This window comes from Hemiscyllium ocellatum, chromosome 48 (genome assembly GCF_020745735.1).
Source record: "Hemiscyllium ocellatum isolate sHemOce1 chromosome 48, sHemOce1.pat.X.cur, whole genome shotgun sequence".
In the NCBI taxonomy this organism is placed as follows: Eukaryota; Metazoa; Chordata; class Chondrichthyes; order Orectolobiformes; family Hemiscylliidae; genus Hemiscyllium; species Hemiscyllium ocellatum.
Window position 1 is genome coordinate 12214711 of NC_083448.1, and position 21056 is coordinate 12235766.

The 21056-nt window shown below is 43.6% G+C and overlaps 1 protein-coding gene across 1 annotated transcript in view; it reads left to right on the forward strand.

Annotated features, from left to right (window-relative positions):
• The window catches only part of LOC132836907 (chromaffin granule amine transporter-like), a 35701-nt gene that overhangs the window by 6752 nt on the left and 7893 nt on the right, over positions 1-21056 (forward strand). The window contains exons 6-14 of the mRNA XM_060856474.1: positions 3568-3651; positions 7086-7178; positions 7940-8029; positions 10496-10539; positions 11039-11099; positions 12941-13036; positions 13147-13225; positions 19811-19862; positions 19975-20038. Of these exons, the coding sequence (XP_060712457.1) occupies positions 3568-3651; positions 7086-7178; positions 7940-8029; positions 10496-10539; positions 11039-11099; positions 12941-13036; positions 13147-13225; positions 19811-19862; positions 19975-20038 (663 nt within the window). The remainder of the gene's footprint in view (positions 1-3567; positions 3652-7085; positions 7179-7939; positions 8030-10495; positions 10540-11038; positions 11100-12940; positions 13037-13146; positions 13226-19810; positions 19863-19974; positions 20039-21056) is intronic.

Sequence of the window (21056 nt, forward strand, 5' to 3'; positions counted from 1 at the left end):
AGTGGACTGCATGTTGTTGAATTTTTAGTGTTATCAAAGCTCCACTCACTTAGTCAACTGGAAGTATTCCATCACAGTCCTGACTGGTGCCTTGAAGACTGTAGAAAGACATTGGGGAATTTGGTGGTGAGTTATTTGCTGCAGGATTGCCAGCCTCTGATCTGCTCTTATTACCATTGTATGTATACAGTTAGCCCAGTACTGTTTCTGGCGAATCATAGCCTCAGCATGTAGAGAGTCGTGAATTCAGCATTGGTTTTGCTATTGAATGACATGGAGCAAAGATTAGAATCTCTCTCAGAGTCACAGAGTCATAGAGATGTACAGCATGGAAACAGACCCTTTGGTCCAACCCATCCATGCCAACCAGATATCCCAACCCAATCTCGTCCCACCTGCCCATATCCCTCCAAACCCTTCCTATTCATATACCCATCCAAATGCCTCTTAAATGTTGCAATTGTACCAGCCTCCACCACTTCCTCTGGCAGCTCATTCCATATACGTACCACCCTCTGCGTGAAAAAGTTGCCCCTTAGGTCTCTTTTATAACTTTCCCCTCTCACCCTAAACCCAAGCCCTCCCCGACCCCAGGGAAAAGACTTTGCCTATTTATCCTATTCATGCCCCTCATAATTTTGTAAACCTCTATAAGGTCAACCCTCAGCCTCCGACGCTCCAGGGAAAACAGCCCCAGCCTGTTCAGCCTCTCCCTGTAGCTCAGATCCTCCAACCCTGGCAACATCCTTGCAAATCTTTTCTGAACCCTTTCAAGTTTCACAAGGAAGGAGACCAGAATTGCACTCAATATTCCAACCGTGGCCTAACCAATTTCCTGCACAGCTGCAACATGGCCTCCCAACTCCTGTACTCAATACTCTGACCAATAAAGGAAAGCACACCAAACACCTTCTTCACTATCCTATCTACCTGCGACTCCACTTTCAAGGAGCTATGAACCTGCATTCCAAGGTCTCTTTGTTCAGCAACACTCCCTAGGACCTTATCATTAAGTGTATAAGTCCTGCCAAGATTTCCTTTCCCAAAATGCAGCACCTCGCATTTATCTGAATTAAACTCCATCTGCCAATTCTCAGCCCATTGGCCCATTTGGTCCAGATCCTGTTGTAATCTGAGGTAACCCTCTTCGCTGTCCACTACACCTTCAATTTTGGTGTCATCTGCAAACTTACTAACTGTACCTCTTATGCTCGCATCCAAAGTTACTTAACAACTCAAACATGGATATTGAGCAATTTTGCTGCATTTGGACATGGAGTGCTCCACTATCTGAGGAGACACAGATAGTGCTGAACATTGTACAGTCCTCAGCAAACATCCCCACTTCTGACCTTATGAAGGTGAGAGGTTCATTGATAAAGCAGCTGAAGATAGTTGAGCTGAGGACACTCTGCTGAGGAATTTCTGCATAGATGTCCTGGAACTGAGAAGAGTTACCTCCAACAATCATACGTGGATGGGGGAGAATTCACAATATGAAATAATAAGCAGGAGGCTTCTTTGTCCATCTTTGACACCCACCACACCACCTCTTTCCCCATTCCAATGCTCTAAACCCCTCCCCCCTCCAAACACAATAAATACAAAATCCCCTTTGTCCTCACCTACCATCCTACCAGTCTCGGCATCCAACACATCATCCTTAAACACGTCCACCAACTCCAGCTAGACCCAACCACCAAGAACATCTTGCCCTCCCCACCCCTCTCTGCCTTCCGCAAGGACCATTCCCTTTGACAGTCCTTATTTTATGCCACTCTCCCCATCAACCCCTCTAAACCCCCAGGTGTCTTCACTTGCAACCGGAAAAGAAGCAAAACCTTCCAGTATACCGCCATCCCTTATCTCCATCCAGGGCCTCAAACAGTCCTTCCAAATGAGACAGAGGTTCACGTGCCTCTCTTCCAACCCAGTTTACTGCATTAGTTGTTCCCGATGCAGTCTTCTCTACATCAGGTAAACCAAACGTAACGTTAGGGAACAGTTTGTTGACCATCTCAGCCGGGCCCACAGGGGCCAACCGGACCTCCCAGTCACCACCCATTTTAATTCCCCTCCCTACTCCCCTTCCGACATGACCATCCTTGGCCTCCTCCATTGCCACAAACTGAATTGGAAGAACAACACCTCATCTTCTGCCTGGGCAGCCTGTAGCCCGGAGGACGAAACATCGGGTTCTCCAATTTTCATCCCCTTCCCTTCCCCCAGATCCCTTCCCTGCCCCTCCCCATTCCTTCCACTCCTCCCAGTCACCAACCAGATTCATTCCTCCCACTGACCAACCAGGTCGTACTCTCTCCCTGTCTTTACCTATCCCCATTTCACTACCGTGTCCCTGCCACTCCCTTTGTCTGCAGCTCCCTCTGCACCCACACTGAGTCCTGAAGAAGGGTTACACCTGAAATGTCGACTTCTCCCCCTCCTGATGCTGCTTGGCATGCTGTGTACTTCCAGCCTCCTGCTTGCCTACCTTGAATTCCAGCATCTGGAGGTTTTTTCTGTCTCTGTCTTTGATCTGATGCCATGAAATACCTTGGGATCTGGAGTCAATGTTGAAGATTCCAGTGCAAATCACTTGTGACTATGTCACCACCTATGCTGTATCTATCTTGCCATTGGGACAGGAAATACCCAAGGATGGTGAAGGTTTTGTCCAGGTCATCATCAATAAGGTGTCATTCCAGAATATGACTATATCAGGCTGTAGCTTGAATAGTCAGTGAGACAGCTCTCCCAAGTTTGGTACAAACCCACAGATGTTGGAAGGGGGGATCAAAGAGGGTCAGTTTATCATAGAGTGCACGGAACCCCTACAGTGTGGAAACAGGCCCTTCAGCCCAACAAATCCACATTGGTCCTCCGAAGAACAACTCACCAGACCCACTCTCCCCCAACCCACTATCTCATGCATTGAACCTACACATCCCTGAACACTATGGGCAATTTGGCATGGCCAATTCACCTAACCGGCACATCTTTTGTGACCGTGGGAAGAAACCGGAGCATCTGGAGGAAACCCATGCAAACACGGGGAGAATGTGCAAACTTCACACAGACAGTCGTCCGAGGCTGGAACCAAACCAGGGTCCCTGCCGCTGTGAGGCAGCAGTGCTAACCACTGAGCCACCATGTCTGGTACCTTTGTCAATGATGTGTGGTTCATCGGGTTTCATTCATTTTGTGCAACTTCTGTAAGAATTTGTAAGATTTTGAGATGAATTTGAATGTTGCAAACTGGCTAATAAATGACGTGAATGGAGAAATTGAGTGTGTTCAGGATTAACTGTTCCAACTCAGCAGCTGTCCATCAGTGCTCCAAATTAATCAATAATTCAATGGACTAAAAGAAGAGAGGAGGATAGAAAGTTATGGAAATCAAAATAATGCAGCATTTATTTTATTTCCAAACTATGAGGTTCTTCTCACTGAATTAAGGAACTGTATCCTTCCCTGCTATGGAAGTTGGCAGTTTCACTCTGGAATGCCCAATCAAATTCTTGGTCTTCCCACTGACACTATTTAACTTTCCTCTCCTCTTGTTGACAGTGTACGCTTTCTCGAACACCTACGTCTGGTTATTTGTTGCTCGAGCACTACAAGGAATTGGCTCGTCGTGTTCTTCAGTAGCAGGTATTTCTGATGGGTATTGAGAAATCCCCGGTGAAAGGCAAGGTAACATGCAGAAGAGAACTGCAGGACTTCAGAGACCAGTAATTGAATGATACTGAACTGGAGTCTTAAAGGTTTTGAAAGATGGAAAGGGGAAAATAATCAGGGATGCAATGCTTTTTGAGGTCTGGGGGACATTTGAGTAGCAAACTGTATTATGAGTCTAAATTTCAACACAATGTAGCGATAATTTAATTGCAGCATTGAAGTTGGCTCCTAGCTTCTGGGACAGAATTTTCCCCTCCCTGCAGCAAGAAGTGAACTAATGGGGTGAGTTGGCTCTGGAGGGAAATTCATTGCCTTCTCACCACCTCAACAATTATGTTCTGGGCAAGAAGTTCCATTGGGAACTTTCTCAACTCACCAGCAATTGCAGTGCTCCAACTGTCAGTCAGTGCCACTTCAGGGCCTCAACTCTTTTCCTCCCTCATCACCAGCCTTCCTGGCTGGTTAGAAAAGTGATTAATTTCCCAGCTGGGAAACAATGGTGACATATCTGCGCTGTTGGGGCTTAGGGCTTCAATTGTCCAATGTGGGGCCATTTGCAGGCACAGATGGCAATAAGGTGGCCTCTGAAAGTCAAACTATTGCTCTTGCTGCAACCCCTCTCTACCCACAATCCTCAAGTAAAAGGAAAGAAATTATTCATTTCCTTGCCACTGGATCCCAAAGGAGTGGATCACAAATGGTGGATGACAGAACCCGGGAGGCCTCTATTAATCAGCAGTTTGTGGTGACTCCAGTCACCAATATCAAGAGACAGATAAGATGAGATACTCAGGTGAGTTTTCTCAATGGTCACATAACACGTTTGCCTGCATATTTCAAAAATCCCACTGTGTCTGCAATGACCATTTGAAAGGATGATCCAATTAGTGCCATGCTTTCCTTATAGCCAGGCAACTTTCTTCCATTGCCTTGAACAAACCATTATTGAATCCCACTTCCATCATGACAGGCAGGATAATAGCTTGTTGGATGCCGTATATGGGGAAAGAAAAAAACACAAGGGGAAAATTTAAAGGAACTTAAGGCATAGTCATAGAAATAAAGTTACGAGTGAAAGAAAAATTGAGAAAGAAGTGACTGAAAGATTGCCAGCAGATAACAAATGTGTTTCCATATTTCCAAGAATGTGAGTTGGATTAAAGTGAAAGGAAGCTGAGAAGACTTTTAATTAAGACATTCAAATCATGAGCATCTGAACAGAGTAATGGGGACAAACTGTTCTTTCTCATGAAAGAATCAAAGAAAGGGAAAATATTTGAAGTTATTGATTAAAGAAAAGGGAAAACGACATGGGGAAAAACATTGTCACACTGCAAATAACTTGATCTGGATAAAAACAGAAAATGCAGGAGAAACTCAGCAGGTTTGGATCTGAACTGAGTTCTGATGAAGAGTCGTGTTGGACTCAAACATGAACTGTTTCTTCCTCCACAGGTGCTGCCAAACCTGCTCAATGTCTCCAGCATTTTCTGCTTGTATTTCAGATTTCCAGCATTCACAGGACTTTGTTTTTAGTAGTGAGACCTGGAATGCTTGAAGGTATGATGGAGGCATCAAAAGACAATCAAACGGTTATCTGTGAAGGATAAATATGCAAGGCTGCAGGGGAAGGATGGGAGAATGGTCCTTTATGAATTGGTCACTCGGAGAGCTGCTGTAGGTCCAGAGGACCAAATGACCTCCTTCCTGATCTGTTCTCTGATTCTGTGCTGAAAAAGAGTTACATTGGACTCAAAATGTTAACTGTTTTTCACTCCACAAATGTTGCTCATCCTGCTGAGTTTCTCCAGCATTTTCAATTGTGTTATCGATGTCCTTCAAGTTTCAAACAATTCTTTTATGAGCAAACACCGCTGCATTCTAAGATGACCACAGATTATAAGCAGGTCGTGTAAGAAATTGATGAAAGCAGAACGAGATCATCAGTCAAAGAAAGGAAATAGTTGATCACTGAACAAATCTCAGAAATTGTCTACCATGGTTGAGAGCAGAGTCATTGTAAATCACAGGAAAGGCAGAGTTGAAAACAAGTTAGAGGACACGGCATTAAGCAAATCACACACAGAGAAAATGAAAAAGACAAAATTAAAACTTTGCCTCCTTCCAATATCAGAACATTATGCCATTCCATTCATCCAAGTTTTCAAGAGCAGAATTCTCTATGTGAGAAACCAACACAACACGAGCACCAGTGAAACTACCCAAGACTGAAGCAATCTGACAATCATGGATTTGGCCAAACTTTCAGATTTGTGGATCATTGCAGATTTGACAGTAGTTACTTGTTAAAAATCACGACTGTGAGTGCAAAGGTGCAACGTTGATTCTGAGAGAATCATCATTCTTTGGGAAATGCTGAATGAGCAAAGTATTAATAAGAAGAATGAAACCACTATTTTAGGGGAATCTGGATAAATGCATTGTTAAGATGATGGGAGGGAATCAACAGAATATGGTGGCACATTGACTCAGTGTTTAGCACTACTGCCTCGCAGCACCAGGGACACAGGTTTGATTCGCGCCTCAGGAAACTGTCTTGTGTGGAGTTTGCACATTCTCCCTGTGGTCTGTGTGGGTTTCCTCTGGGTGCTCTGATTTCCTCTCACAATCCAAAGATGTGCATGTCAGATGAATTAGCCATGCTAAATTGCCCATTATGTCAGGCGCATTAGTCAGGCGTAAATGTAGGATAGGGGAATGGATCTGGGTGGGGAACTCTTTGGAGGGTTGGTGTGGACTTGTTGGGCCGAAGGGCCTGTTTCCACACTGTAGGGAATCTGATCTAATCAAATGGAGGAGGGTAGGTTTTATTTCCTGGACATATCTTTTTCATCTGCCTGCTTCAGCAACAATTAACTGTATGAGATTTCAGAAACTAATAATAACCTGGGTGAAATAATGAAGAGAAGCCAAATAGTTCGGACCATTCAGCATTAAAATATTGGTCTCCTGGTTCAGAATATTCTGAATATTCAGTTCAGAATATTCAGAAGCTTTCAAAAATGACAGTGCAATGGTGACAAGTTCACTGAAATTCTACACAACAATAAAGTCAGAAGTCACATGACACCAGGTTATAATTCAACAGGTTTATTTAAAATCACAAGCTTTTGGAGAGCTGCTCCTTTGTCAGCTGGACTCTACCTGATGAAAAAGCAGCACTCTGAAAGCTTGTGATTTCAAATAAACCTGTTGGACTATAACCTAGTGTTGGGTGATTTCTGATGTTGTCCACCCCAGTCCAACACTGGCACCTCCACATCATAACATTAAAATGGGCTGACAGACTAAGGATGAGTTCCAGTTTTGTGAGAAGTACTGGATGTTGCTTGAGTTTTTTCTTTATGACTTAGTGATTGTTGGACTAATGGTTTCTTTCTCTGTAGGTTTGGCAATGTTAGCCAGTTATTATACAGATGACAATGAAAGAGGCAGAACCATGGGCATAGCACTGGGAGGAATAGCTGTGGGAGTGCTTGGTAAGTAATGTGTACATTGCACATAGATGAAACTATGTACTGTTACATTTGTACTGTCAGGCATGTAAGACAACTCTTTTCACTTTACCTCATTACACATGACAATAATAAATCAAATCAAAAAAAAGCAACAAACATCCTCAGATCTACTTCCATTCTGTCTCATTCCCAATGAAGGGTACTCAGTCAAAAGCCATACCTTCGTTCCCTATGTTTAAATCTTGACCTCAGCAAGTTTGTTCAAGGAAGTGCAGAACAGATCCTGGGAAGACAAGTCAAGAGGTCAGAATCTTGAAATGTTTTCATTCACCTCTGAAGCTTTAATTATCAGCAGCAGGGACAGGGCAATACCCAGGACTGAATAGAATAAAATTAACAACCTTTTGGCCATTGATTAGATTCCCTGCAGTATGGATACAAACCCTTTGGCCCAACAAGTCCACACCGACCCTCCGAACAGTAACCCACCCTGACCCATTCCCCTGACTAATGCACTTAACACTATGGACAATTTAGCATAGCCAATTCACCTGACCAGCACATCTCTGGACTGTGGGAGGAAACCAGAGCACCCGGAGGAAACTCACGCAGACGCAGGGAGAATGTGCAAACTCCACACAGTTAGAAATTGAACCTGGGTCCCTGGCACTGTAACGCAGCAGTGCTAACCACTATGCCACCGTGCCACCCATTCACTTGTGTTTGCAGCTGGTTCTTGGTAAGGTTCATTTGGATTCATTCCAATGTTTCATTGCTTGCAGTTGGAGCACCTTTCGGAAGTGTGATGTATGAATATGTGGGAAAGTCATCTCCTTTTCTGGTTTTGGCAGGCTTGGCTTTAATCGATGGAGGTTGGTACAATTTTAAATTGTGAAACACTGCTGATTTATTGAAAAAAAGACAGAATGTTCTACATTTCATGTGAATTATTTGTTTTGTTAAATTATGAGGCAGAAGGTACATTTGGCCTAACCTGGTAGCCACCCACATTAGTGTCTGGATTAGTGGTGCTGGAAGAGCACAGCATTTCAGGCAGCATCGATGAGCAGAAAAATCGACGTTTCGGGCAAAAGCCCTTCATCAGGAATAAAGGCAGAGAGCCTGAAGCGTGGAGAGATAAGCTAGAGGAGGGTGGGGGTGGGGAGAAAGTAGCATAGAGTACAATGGGTGAGTGGGGGAGGGGATGAAGGTGATAGGTCAGGGAGGAGAGGGTGGAGTGGATAGGTGGAAAAGAAGATAGGCAGGTAGGACAAGTCATGGGGACAGTGCTGAGCTGGAAGGCTGGAACTAGGGTGAGGTGGGGGAAGGGGAAATGAGGAAACTGTTGAAGTCCACATTGATGCCCTGGGGTTGAAGTGTTCCGAGGCGGAAGATGAGGCGTTCTTCCTCCAGGCATCTGGTGGTGAGGGAGCGGCGGTGAAGGAGGCCCAGGACCTCCATGTCCTCGGCAGAGTGGGAAGGGGAGTTGAAATGTTGGGCCACAGGGCAGTGTGGTTGATTGGTGCGGGTGTTCCGGAGATGTTCCCTAAAGCGCTCTGCTAGGAGGCGTCCAGTCTCTCCAATGTAGAGGAGACCGCATCGGGAGCAACGGATACAATAAATGATATTAGTGGATGTGTAGTAAAATTTTGATGGATGCGGAAGGCTCCTTTTGGGCCTTGGATGGAGGTGAGGGAGGAGGTATGGGCACAGGTTTTGCAATTCCTGTGGTGGCAGGGGAAGGTGGCAGGATGGGAGGGTGGGTTGTAGGGGGGCGTGGACCTGACCAGGTAGTCACAGAGGGAACGGTCTTTGCGGAAGGTGGAAAGGGGTGGGGAGGGAAATATATGCCTGGTGGGGTCTTTTTGGAGGTGCCAGAAATGTTGACGGATGATTTGGCTTATGAGAAGGTTGGTAGGGTGAAGGTGAGCACCAGAGGCGTTCTTTCCTTGTTACAGTTGGAGGGGTAGGGTCTGAGGGCGGAGGTGCAGGATGTGGACGAGATGCATTGGAGGGCATCTTTAACTACGTGGGAAGGGAAATTGCGGTTTTTAAGGAAGGAGGCCACCTGGTGTGTTCTGTGGTGGAACTGGTCCTCCTGGGAGCAGATACACCGGAGGCAGAGGAATTGGGAATACGAGATGGCATTTTTGCAAGAGGTAGGGTGGGAAGAGGTGTAATCCAGGTAGCTGTGGGAGTCGGTGGGTTTGTAAAAAATGTTGGTATCAAGTCAGTCGTCATTAATGGAGATGGAGAGGTCCAGGAAGGGGAGGGAGGTGTCAGAGATGGTCCAGGTAAATTTAAGGTCAGGGTGGAATGTGTTGATGAAGTTGATGAATTGCTCAAACTCCTCGCGGGAGCACGAGGTGGCGCCAATGCAGTTATCAATGTAGCGGAGGAAAAGGTGCCGGTGTAATTACGGAAGATCAACTGTTCTACGTAGCCAACAAAGAGACAGGCATAACTGGGGCCCATACGTGTGCCCATGGCTACCCCTTTGGTCTGGAGGAAGTGGGAGGATTCGAAAGAAAAATTGTTAAGAGTTGAGGACCAGTTTGGCCAAGAAAATGAGAGTGTCGGTGGAAGGGTACTGTTGGGGATGTGTTTTTACCCACATTAGTGTCATCAACCCTTCTGGAGACAGTGGGAGATGATCTTAGTCATAGCCAGTTTGTTTTCTGAAACAGCTGATACTTCAAACTGTGGGATGTTGCCAACCTGAGTTAAAGCTGCTCCTGTGGCAGCAAGGATTCTGCGAAGTTACTATTTGACTGGCACAGAACAAACCTGCTCTACTAAAGCAGTCCTTTTAAATTAGTTTTTCTTTGTGTACAACTTGTTACTGAGAAACAATGTGACCAATTGGTGAGTGGATTGTCACTGAGGTCAGTAACTGTGAGGCTCCACTCCAGCCAGGAAATTAAGATGGCCTCAGAGCAGAGTCCGTCTTTTGCCCACAATTGATCAAGATGGGCAGCAAAAGACAGGTTCGAGTGCAAGTCACATCCCTGCCTCCTTGTTAGGTAACAGTGGAGGGGGTAAGAGTTTTAAATTGGAATTGCTGAATCTAACTCTGCTTCTCCAACACTGAATGGGCTTTCAAAACATCACCTCGAGTGATCTTCGAGTGACAATCTCCTCTGTCTCTAAACATTTGCATGCTTGAAAAAAGACAGAATAGAACAGCACATGAAGAGATTTTACTTTGAAAGGCAATTGATGTCCCTAAATCCCTGAATGAACCAGATTTAGCTCACAATTTTCTTTACTGCTAATTTTTCATAGCTGCTACTTTGCTTAAATTATTGAATGCTGAATTCCTTTTTCTATTCACCCAGCTCTCCAGCTCTTCATCCTTTCTCCCACGAAAGCTATTGCAGAGGTGAGTGACCAGTTTTTCTTTCGTCCTTCAGCACTCTTTTGATACCATGGAATCCCTCACAACAATAAGCTGCATTCATCCAGCACCCTAAAACAACAGAATGACAGGGAGACAATATCAATCTCAAATGTTATACCTTTCAATTCAGAAAATGATATTAAATATCTATAACAAGGCTGACTGATCTCACTCCTTCCATCTGAAGTTGCAGAACAGAATGAGTAATAGAGTTGAAACATGATTGAGGAGGTCATTGAACATTATTTTGGCATTCTATCAGGAATTTACAATTTATCTGAAATATATAATAATTATTTAAATGAGCAATCCATCTGTTCATTCTCAGAATTTGTTTCCAGCCCTGAATATTACAAGAGAATGTGTACTTCAATATGAACTATTTACAACAGTAGCATTTGGTCTCCTCTGTCAGAATTCAAGCTGGCTTTGGATTGGATGATAGCTTGACCCATTGCTATTTCTATTGTTCTGATTACAGAGTCAGAAAGGGTCGTCTCTGTTAACATTGTTGAGAGATCCCTACATACTGATTGCTGCCGGTAAGCAGATCCATTGTTTACACATTATCCCAGGAAGGATTGAGTTTTCAGAAATATTTGCGCGACTTTTGATTTAGGATGGTTTTCAGAAAACCTGGCTTCTGAGACACTCTGCAGATTTCTTCGTGAGCGAATAAATTATGGATGTTAATCTAGAAATTGGATAAGAAGAGAATTCTTTCACATATGTCTGCCTCAAAGCATGTGTCTCCAGAAATTTGTTCTGTCGGAAAGTTTCAGTGATTGTAATAGAATTAGAATCCACAAAGTGAAAATTATGACTGTGTCATGGTTGTGCGAGTGAACTCGTAATCCAGAGCTACAGCCTTACAATTCAGGGAAGTGCTCATCCAAATTGCCATCATTTTCACTTTATTCTTCACTCACATGATTTGGACATTGCTGGTCAGGCCAGCATCTCCTGCTGATCCCAAATTGGAGACAACACCTGAACAGATAACCACATTGGTGTGGATCTGGAGTAAAATGTGGGCTGAGGGAGGCAGGATGGTTCATTTCCTTCCCTGAAGGACAATAATGAACCAGCATGTTTTTTCCAACAAATCAGTGTGGTCACATGATTGCCACTCGCCTTGCTTTTTTTCTTCAAATTCCATATTTCTGTTGAATTCATCACTGCCACTGGTGTACTTGAATTCAAGACCTCAGAATATTAGCCTGGGTTTCTTCATTCCCAGTTCAAGGATATTACCAACACACCAGCATCTCCTTTAAACTCAAGCTGTCAGATTGTTGGAAAAAGTCTCCTGGTTCACAGATAGCCATGAGAGAAGGAAATCTTCCATCCTTATCCAACCTGGTTTCATACATGACTGTATTGGTGGTCCCACACCAATGCAACTGATTTTAAACTCCCCTCTTAAAGGGCCCAACTGGGTCTGATCCAACAGCTCACAGTGGTTCAAGAAGAAGGAGGTCCCTGGCTCCTTTCTAAGCCTTGCCAGTGACTCCTGAGAATAATTTTTTATTAGAAGAACACTTTACAAGAGAACATCATTTTTGATTTCAAATGATTGAGTTGAAGAGTGGTTGGCAATTTGTCGTTCTGAGGCACCAAACTAGAATACTGGGATAAACGGAGCCAAAATGTGCAAGAGGAGGCTCTTTGTTCCAGGGAGCCTGTTTCACTATCCAGTATGATCATGGCTGATCTTCTCTCTCAATGCCACACTACTGCTCTGTCTCCAATCCCTTGACACGCTAAATGTCTTTGAAACATCGAGAACAGAAGCAAGAGAATGGTCACCTGATACATTTAATGTTCAACTGTTGAACCTTCTCCAATGTTCTAAACACAGTCCTTTTCTTAGAAATTCATTTCTCCTTTGGCTGCTATTAGTTGTGTGCACATAAAATGTATCTAAGCACAGTGGTGAGATATAGAAGGATTTAATTACTTGCACTTAATTTTAAGTGCATAGATAAAGAAAAATCTTAACGAACGGAGCTTATTTGGTTTCTTTCTCATCTGAAGTGGTGAGGGTGAATTTTTCATTTGCTCAGATTTCCAACATTGAGTTGTCAAATGCACATTTTAAATATTTCTTCTCACAGAGGGTTATGAATCTTTGGAATTCTCTTCCCCAAAAGGCAGGGAAAGCAGACTGTTTGAATATTTTTAAGGCAGACATAGATGAACTTTTGGTTAGCAAGAGAATGAAATGTCGTCAGAGGTAGGTGGGAGTATGGAAGTGAGGGTTACAACAATATCTTATTCACTGGTGTAACAGGCTCAAGGACCAAACTGCCTTCTCCTGCTCATAACTCCTTCGGGCAAATGCATGTATTGAATGAAAGTTGGGCCTATTATTTATTTCAAGGAAGCCTGTGCTTCTCAAACATGGCCATCGCAATGCTGGACCAGGCGCTCCCAATCTGGATGATGAAGACCATGTGTTCTCCGAAACTGCATTTGGGTATGTTGACACAAATATCAAGTTGAAACCATTGTCTGTGTGGATGTGAAAGGCTGAGGCAGGGTCACCTTGTTTGCCTTTTTCCTGACCTGGATGTTCTCTTCTGGCAGGTTTGGCTTTCTTGCCATCCACAATCAGCTACTTGATGGGCACAAATCTCTTTGGTGTTCTCGCTAACAAAATGGGCAGGTAGGAGCAATTTGGGCTGGATATATCAAGTGCTCCAGAGATGTTCTTCATATCCTGATATTTCAGAAACAATAACATCCTTTGAGATGACTTTCACACTGTAGACTATCTCTAACAGGAACACTTCAGAAATATTGATTTAGTTATCGGAGGCTGAGGGGTGATCTCACAGAGGTTTATAAAATCATGAGGGGCATGGATAGGATAAATAGGCAAAGTCTTTTCCCTGGGGTCGGGGAGGGCATAGGTTTAGGGTGAGAGGGAAAAGATATAAAAGAGACCTAAGGGGCAACCTTTTCACACAGAGGGTGGTGAGTGTATGGAATGAGCTGCCAGAGGAAGTGGTGGAGGTGAGTACAATTGCAACATTTAAGAGGCATCTGGATGGGTACATGAATAGAAAGGGCTTGGAGGAATATGGGCCGGGTGCTGGCAAGGGGTCTAGATGAGGTTGGGATATCTGGTTGGCATGGATGGGTTGGACTGAAGGGTCTGTTTCCATGCTGCACAGCTCCATCTCTATGAGTTTGGGATATTCTGAGACGGGCAAATGCAGGGCAGAAATTCAAGTTCTTTCCTTCTCATTCTGATCTGTACCCCTGGATTTTGCTCCAAAATCAAAAGCTCTCCTCTGAAGCCCTCCCCACATATTTTGTTCTGAAGGTGATGACTCATGCTGAATCACACTCCAGTGCTGACCAAATTGCCTGAAAGTGAGTGGTAACATCACAGCTAATTCCATCCTGGACTCAGATGCACTTCCCAATAGGCAATCACTGGTCAGCAAGCCAACATAGGAACCCAGGCTTATTTGTTTTCCCCTGCACAGAACTAGGGATCCAGAATTCCATTGTATCTATCATCAAATCCCTCATTCCTGCCATCTGGCAAAGTCTGGGAATGAACCTCGCAGCCTTTTTGGTTAAACATGCTGAGCTGAAAATTTGAGTGCAGAGCTTCTTCAAATATTGTCACATGTTCCTGCTAATTACAGTTTACAACACTGTTTACAGAAAAGTGAATTTACATTGGGTCAGCTGTTGGGACTAACCTGGTTTGAGTGAGTTTGATCTACTACTGCATTGTTATTCATCAATGACAATGAATCATTGCTGTATCTGAACGAATGTTACAGATTTGACTGCTACAGCAGAAATTCTCATCCTGCACAACAGAAGACTGCGAGCAATGGTGCAATTAAAAATCTGGCATCTGAAAAAAATCAGAGCATCCTGATTAGTTCAAGTGTTCTGTTATCTGCACTTTGATTCCATTCCATCACCCAGACTGTGTTCTGCCACTGAAGAATTCTGATAAGTTTATGGTGAACTATGCACAACATAAATGCAATGGTCAGATTAGTATAGCAACTGCATAACTCACATTATTTCATTTGAAGAAACCCCTTCTTACAGATCTTATCACTGTCGAGAGTGTAGTGCTGGAAAAGCATGGCAGGTCAGGCAGCATCAGAGGAGCAGGAGAATCGACGTTTCGGGCATAAGCCCTTCATCAGTCATGAGGCTTGTGGGCCTGGGGGGGCTGGGAGATAAATGGGAGGGGGTGGGGTTGAGAAAGCAATAAGTAGATGAAAGTGAAGGAGAAGGTGGTAGGTTGGGCAGGGCGGGTGCAATGGATAGATGGGAAAGGTGATTGACAGGTCAGGAAGGTGGTGCTGAGTTGGAGGCTTGGGACTGGGATAATGTCGGGGGAGGGGAAATGAGGAAATTGTTGAAATCCACATTCATGCCAAGTGGTTGCAGGGTCCCAAGGCGGAATATGAGGTGCTCTTCCTCCAGACAACAGATGGTAACGATTTGGCGGTGGAGGAGGTCCAGGACCTGTTTGTCCTTGACGGAGTGGGAGAGAGAGTTCAAGCATTCATCAACGGGGTGGTGGGGTTGGTGGTGCGGGTGTCCCAGAGATGTTCTCTGCAACAATCCGCAAGAAAAGGTCCTGTCCCGCCAATGTAGAGGAGACCACATCGGATGCAACGGATACAGTAGATGACATTGATAAAGGTACAGGTATATTTCTGTCGAATGTGGAAAGATCCTTTGGGGCCTTGGATGGAGGTGAGGGGACTGGTGTGGGCGCAGGTTTTGCAATTCCTGCGATGGCAGGAGAAGGTGCCAGGAGTGGGGTGTGGGCTGGCGGGGGTGTGTGGACCTGATGAGGGAATCGTAGAGGGAATGGTTTCTCCAGAACGCTGATAGGGGTGGGGAGAAAAATATATCTCTGGTAGCGGGGTCTGTTTGGAGGTGACGGAAGTGGCAGAGGATGATGTAATGTATGCGGAGGTTGTTGGGATAGAAAGTGAGGACCAGGGGTTCTGTCCTTGTTGTGTTGGAAGGGTTGGGGTTCAAGGGCATCAGTGCGGGAAGTGGAGGAGATGCATTGAAGGGCATCGTCAACCACATGGGAAAGGAATTGCGATCTTGGAAGAAAGAGGCCATCTGGGATTTTGTAAGGTGGAACTGGTCATCCTGCGAACTGATATGGCGGAGGCGGAGGAATTGGGAATAAGGGATGGCGTTTTTACAGGAGGAAGGGTGGAGGAGGTGTAGTCTAGGTAGTTGTGGGAGTCAGTGGGCTTGTAGTAGATGTCCGTGATCAGTTGGTTGCCGGAGACGGTGATGGAGAGGTCCAGGAAGAGGAGGGAGGTATCTGAGATGGTCCAGGAAGGGGAGAGAACTGTGAAGCTGTATAAAATGAAGGGACTGGAGTGCATTGTTTATGTTACATTGCTGATACTTCAGAGGCTAGGTCTCATTATCCAGAAAAGAGAGTTCAAATATCATGGTATTATTCAAATTCAAAATCTGTAAATGAAAATGTGACTTCAGTAAAAGTGAGGCTGTTGTAGAAATCCAACTGGTTTTCTAATTAGGGAAGAAGGTTTACCAACTGACTGATCTGCCTTCAGTCACACACCACGGTAGACATTGCTCAAGTGTCCACTGACATGATCCAGAAAAGCCCTCCACTGTTCGATCTGGGCAATAAATGGAAGTGTGGCAATAATAACATGTAGTATTCAACATCTTAAATGTAATTAACATGGAGAGTGGGTGCAGAGCTCAGAAAGAAATTAGGAATTGTGACCAAAAGCTGAAGGAACATGTTTGAAACAGATACCCCGTGTAAAGCAACTTCAGTAGAACCTCTCAAAGTGCTCATTGACAGGCAGAACCATGTGCAATTAATGGCAAATCACTCCAGTAGATTGAGACCTGGCTGAATACCTATAGGTTGAAAATGGCAGCCAATAGATTTGGATCTGCTTGAAGACTGCTCGCCAATGTTGTTTCTCATTAACTAACTTTACTGTTTACCAAGTTTATCAATAATCTTGGAGAATAAACCACGAGTTGTGAATGACCCCAAAATGTATGTGGGAGTTGGAACTATGGAGGAGCTTGAGCACAGAAAGCAGATCTTATTGGATAAATGGAATTGTGTTTAACAAATGATGTTTAACTTCTGGACGTGCGGTGTTTCTCATTGGGTAGATCAAATGCTGAGTATTTTACCACAGAGGGAACAGAATTAAAGACAGGTGAAGGAAAGAGATCTGGTGTTTTAGTGTATCTTTCTCTGAAGATCCATGAGCAAAGTGTAAAGTTAAAGCTATTAAACAGATAGCAGTTACTCAACAGAGCACAGCTTCAACAGAGTACTTGGTAATTCTGTTCTGATTTTGTACAAGACAAGAGAGGCAGCAAGATCTGAGAGGGAGTACAGAGAAATATGGTCAGTGCAGAGAAAGGTGTGACACCATTCTCAGCAGAATGAAGTTTAAGTCCCGTAGGGTATGTTGCCGGTGTTAAATACATCTCTTGAGAATTTAGAGTAAGAACAGAAGGATCCAATTGTTGTGGTCGAACACAATAGCAACCACACACGTAGGATTGGGAAGGAACTTCTGCTGAAAGAGTATAAGCAGCTTGGGGTGAAGTTAAAAAGCATGCCCAGAAAGACAATAATCTTCAGATTACTCCCCAACCATAAGCAAATTGGCATTGGATAAAACAAAGGTAAACTAAATCAGAGAAATGAATGTGTGGCTCAAAGATTGGGATACTGACACAAATACAGGGGAAACAGGAACAGTTCTATTGGGATGGACTTCATCTAAACCATGCAAAATCAGTGTCCTGGCAAATCAAGTAATTTGGGTTTAACTGTACTCAGATTAAGGAAAATTGAAAAACTTCATAAGAAAAAACAAGGAATAGTAACTTCTCACTTATAGGTGTATTTTCATTCCTGAATGACTTTCTACACTGTCAGAACCCAAAGTTTTACCATGCCAGAACTCCAGCTTCGGGTTGCATCAGGAGCAAGACCTTTCTTGATTGGAGCATGGATTCCAAACTGGATGTAGCATTTCTAACAACCTGCAAGTTTAAATATTAAAACTGTGGAACATTCTGATACATTTCTCAGAAAAGGTTACCTGATAAAATTTGGTTACAATCCAAAAAAGGAGATATTAGGATAAAGCCCTCCAAGTAGTGGCTTTTAAAAAATGTATGAAAGGAGAACAGAGAGTTAAAAGTAGGAGAGGAACAGACTTTAGTATCTGAGCAGCTGGAGGGACAACTACCAACACTGGAGCAATTTAAGCTGGATACACAGGACTGAAGGAGCACAGAGGTAGAGTCATAGAGATCTTGGAATGCATTAAAGATGAAAGAAGTTAGTCAGATAAGAAGTATAAAGCACCGATCTAAGTTGGTGTCTTCATAGGATTCCTGAGACAGAGCTCATCCACTCTGTCCATTTCCTTTCTTTTTTTCTGCCTTTTTGTTTTTTTTCTCTCTCTTCTTACCGATGGCTGGGGTGAAGCTGCATGGACTCATAGACTCAGCACGGACTCCTGGCTTTGAGGTGAAGTCACCACGGACTCCCAGCCTCATGAGGCTCAAATTAAAGCCAGCGTGGACTCCTGGCCTAGAGCTGAATCCAAAGCAGACTGCTGTCCTTGGGTGAAGCCAACATGGACTCCCAGCCTTGACAGACTGGAGGCAAGGCTCAACACAAACTGGAGGGGAGGTCCTGGCTTGGACAGGAAGCGAGGCCTGACATGGACTGGAGACCAACACAGAGTCGTCTGTTCCATCTTCTCTACCTGGCAGGACTGTAAATCTGAACTTTTTATTGCTTTGTTCTTCTAACTTATTCCTAAGAATGTGTAGCTTGGTATATTTGAACTGAAGATGGTGCTGCAAGCAGTGACTTTGTGAACTTGTCACTGCTCTCACATGTGACAGATGTGACAATAAACCTAATTCTAATTCTGATTCGATAAGTCATGGAGTCCTTAATTAGAGTTAGGGTTAGTAAGTTTGTCAATGACATGAAAGTTGGTGGAGTTGGAGATAGTGAGGAGGGTTGTTGTCGGCTGGAATGGAACATTGACAGGATGCAGAACTGGGCTGAGAAGTGGCAGATGGAGTTCAACCTGGAAAAGACTGAAGCCATTAATTTTGGAAGGTCAAATTTGAATCTAGAATACAGGGTTTAAGGGAGGATTCTTGGCAGTGTGGAGGAACAGAGGGATGTTGGGATCTACATCCATAGATCTCTCAAAGTTGCCACCTAAGTTGATAGGGTTGTTAAGAAGGTATATGGTGTGTTGGCTTTCGTTAGCAGGGGGATTGAGTTTAAGAGCCGCAAGATTATACAACAGTTCTGTACAGCCCTGGTTAGACCGCACATGGAATATTGTGTTCAGTTCTGGTCCCTCATTATATAAACAATATGGAAGCTTTAGAGAAGATGCAGAGGAGATTTACCAGGATGCTGCCTCAACTGGAGAGCTTGTTTTATGAAGAAAGATTGAGGAAGCTAAGGTTTTTCTCATTGGAGCAAAGAAGGATAAGAGGTGACTTGATCGAGGTATACAAGATGATACAGAGACTTTTCCCCAGAACAGAAATGGCTATCACAAGGGGACATAATTTTAAGGTGATTGGAGGAAGGTTTCAGGGAGGTGTCAGAGGTCAGTTCTTTACAAAGAGAGTTGTGAGTGTGTGGAATACACTTCCAGTGGTGGTGATAGAGTCAGATACATTAGGGACATTGAAGTGACTCTTTGAATAGGCACATGGACGACAGTAAAATGAAGGGTATGTAGATTAGTTTGATCTTAGAGTAGGATAAAAGGTCAGCACAATGTTAAGGGCCAAAGGGCCTGTACTGTGCTGTACTGTTCAATGTTCTGTACATGGGCAGGAAAATTTTAAAATGAAATGTATGGTGAGGAAGAGCAAAAACCAAAAAAATCGGCACACACAAGGATAAATGATGAATGGATCTTGATGCAAGCTGAGATAAAGGCAACAGATAAATAAGATCCTTCAAGCACAATTCCACAATTATTTCAATTCAGTGCAGCTGCAATGATTGAAAAGGTGAAGGTACAAACTTCATTTCAGGGCCTTATTCAAGTGAAAACAATCACACTGTTACTTCAAAGAAATATGGAACAACAAGGCTTCAGTGATAGGAATACGCTCCCACAACAATTTGCATCTGTGTATACCTTTTAAAAAATGCTTTCTCTCTGTATATCTGCAGGTGGCTGTGTGCCCTGGTTGGAATGGTACTTCTGGGGATAAGTATAATCTCTGTAAGAAGTTTGGTTTGATTTTCAGTTTATTTCACTTGATATATTGTTCCATTTTTATTTCAGTTGAGTGTGCAATTTTCTTGTCCCTAACCTTGTTTCATTTGTGCCTTAGGTTCCTCTGGCAACCAACATTTTTGTGCTCATTGTTCCCGGATGTGGAGTAGGTTTTTCACTGGGTTAGTAGCAAACCACTGTGAATACATCTCAAGTCAGAAACAGACAGGAAGCAGGGCCAGTTATCCTTCAATATCTATCACCTTCCATGCAGATACCTAGTTACGTCTTCACAAAAATCATGTCCCTCACATTTTAAATCTTAAAAGTGCCAAGTAAAGGGTGGCTGAAAGATAAAAGGTGAAAAAGTATCCATGGCTTAACAAGGAAGCGAAAGAAAATGTATCGGTAGAAAATACATCATACTGCAAAAGTTAGGAGCACTCTGGAGGATTGGGAGAACTTTAAATATCAGCAAAGGGTTGCTAAAAACAAAGCCAAAAGGGCTAAGGTGGATGACAGAATGAAACTAGAAGAAACATATGCACTGATTTGGAAGCTTCTATAAGTATGTAAAAAGGGAGAGAATAGTAGAAGTAAATGTTGGCTCTTTAGAGGATAAAAGTAGGGAAGTCAGAATGGGTAACTCAGAAATGGCACAGGCACAAAGCCAATATTTTGTCTCGGTTTTCGCAGTTGGAAAATAACAGTTTCTTCCCAAAAGCTGCAGTGACTACAGAGGAACGTGGTGAAATTACTATAACTAGGGAGAAGGTATTAAGTAAACTAGCCTGTACCCTGGCATATTAAAGGAGATGATAGCAGAGTTGGTGGATGCATTAGTTATGATTTTCCAAAATTCCTGGATTCTGGAAAGGTACTAGTGGATTGGAAACAGGCTACTTAAACATCCTTATTCAAAAAAGGAGACAGGCAAAAAAATTGGGAAACTATAGACCAATTGGTTTGACCTTGACAGTGGGGAAGTTGTTGGAGTCAATCATAAAGGAGGAGATAACTGAACACTTGGAAAACAAAGCTCAATTCACCAATGTCAGCACAGTTTCAAGAAAGGCAAATTGTGTTTGACAAATTTGCTAAAGTTCTTTGAGCACGCAACCAGCAAGATTGATAAAGGGGATTCAGTGATTGGTGTATATCTAGACTTCCACAGGGTATTTGAGAAGGTGTTGCATAAAA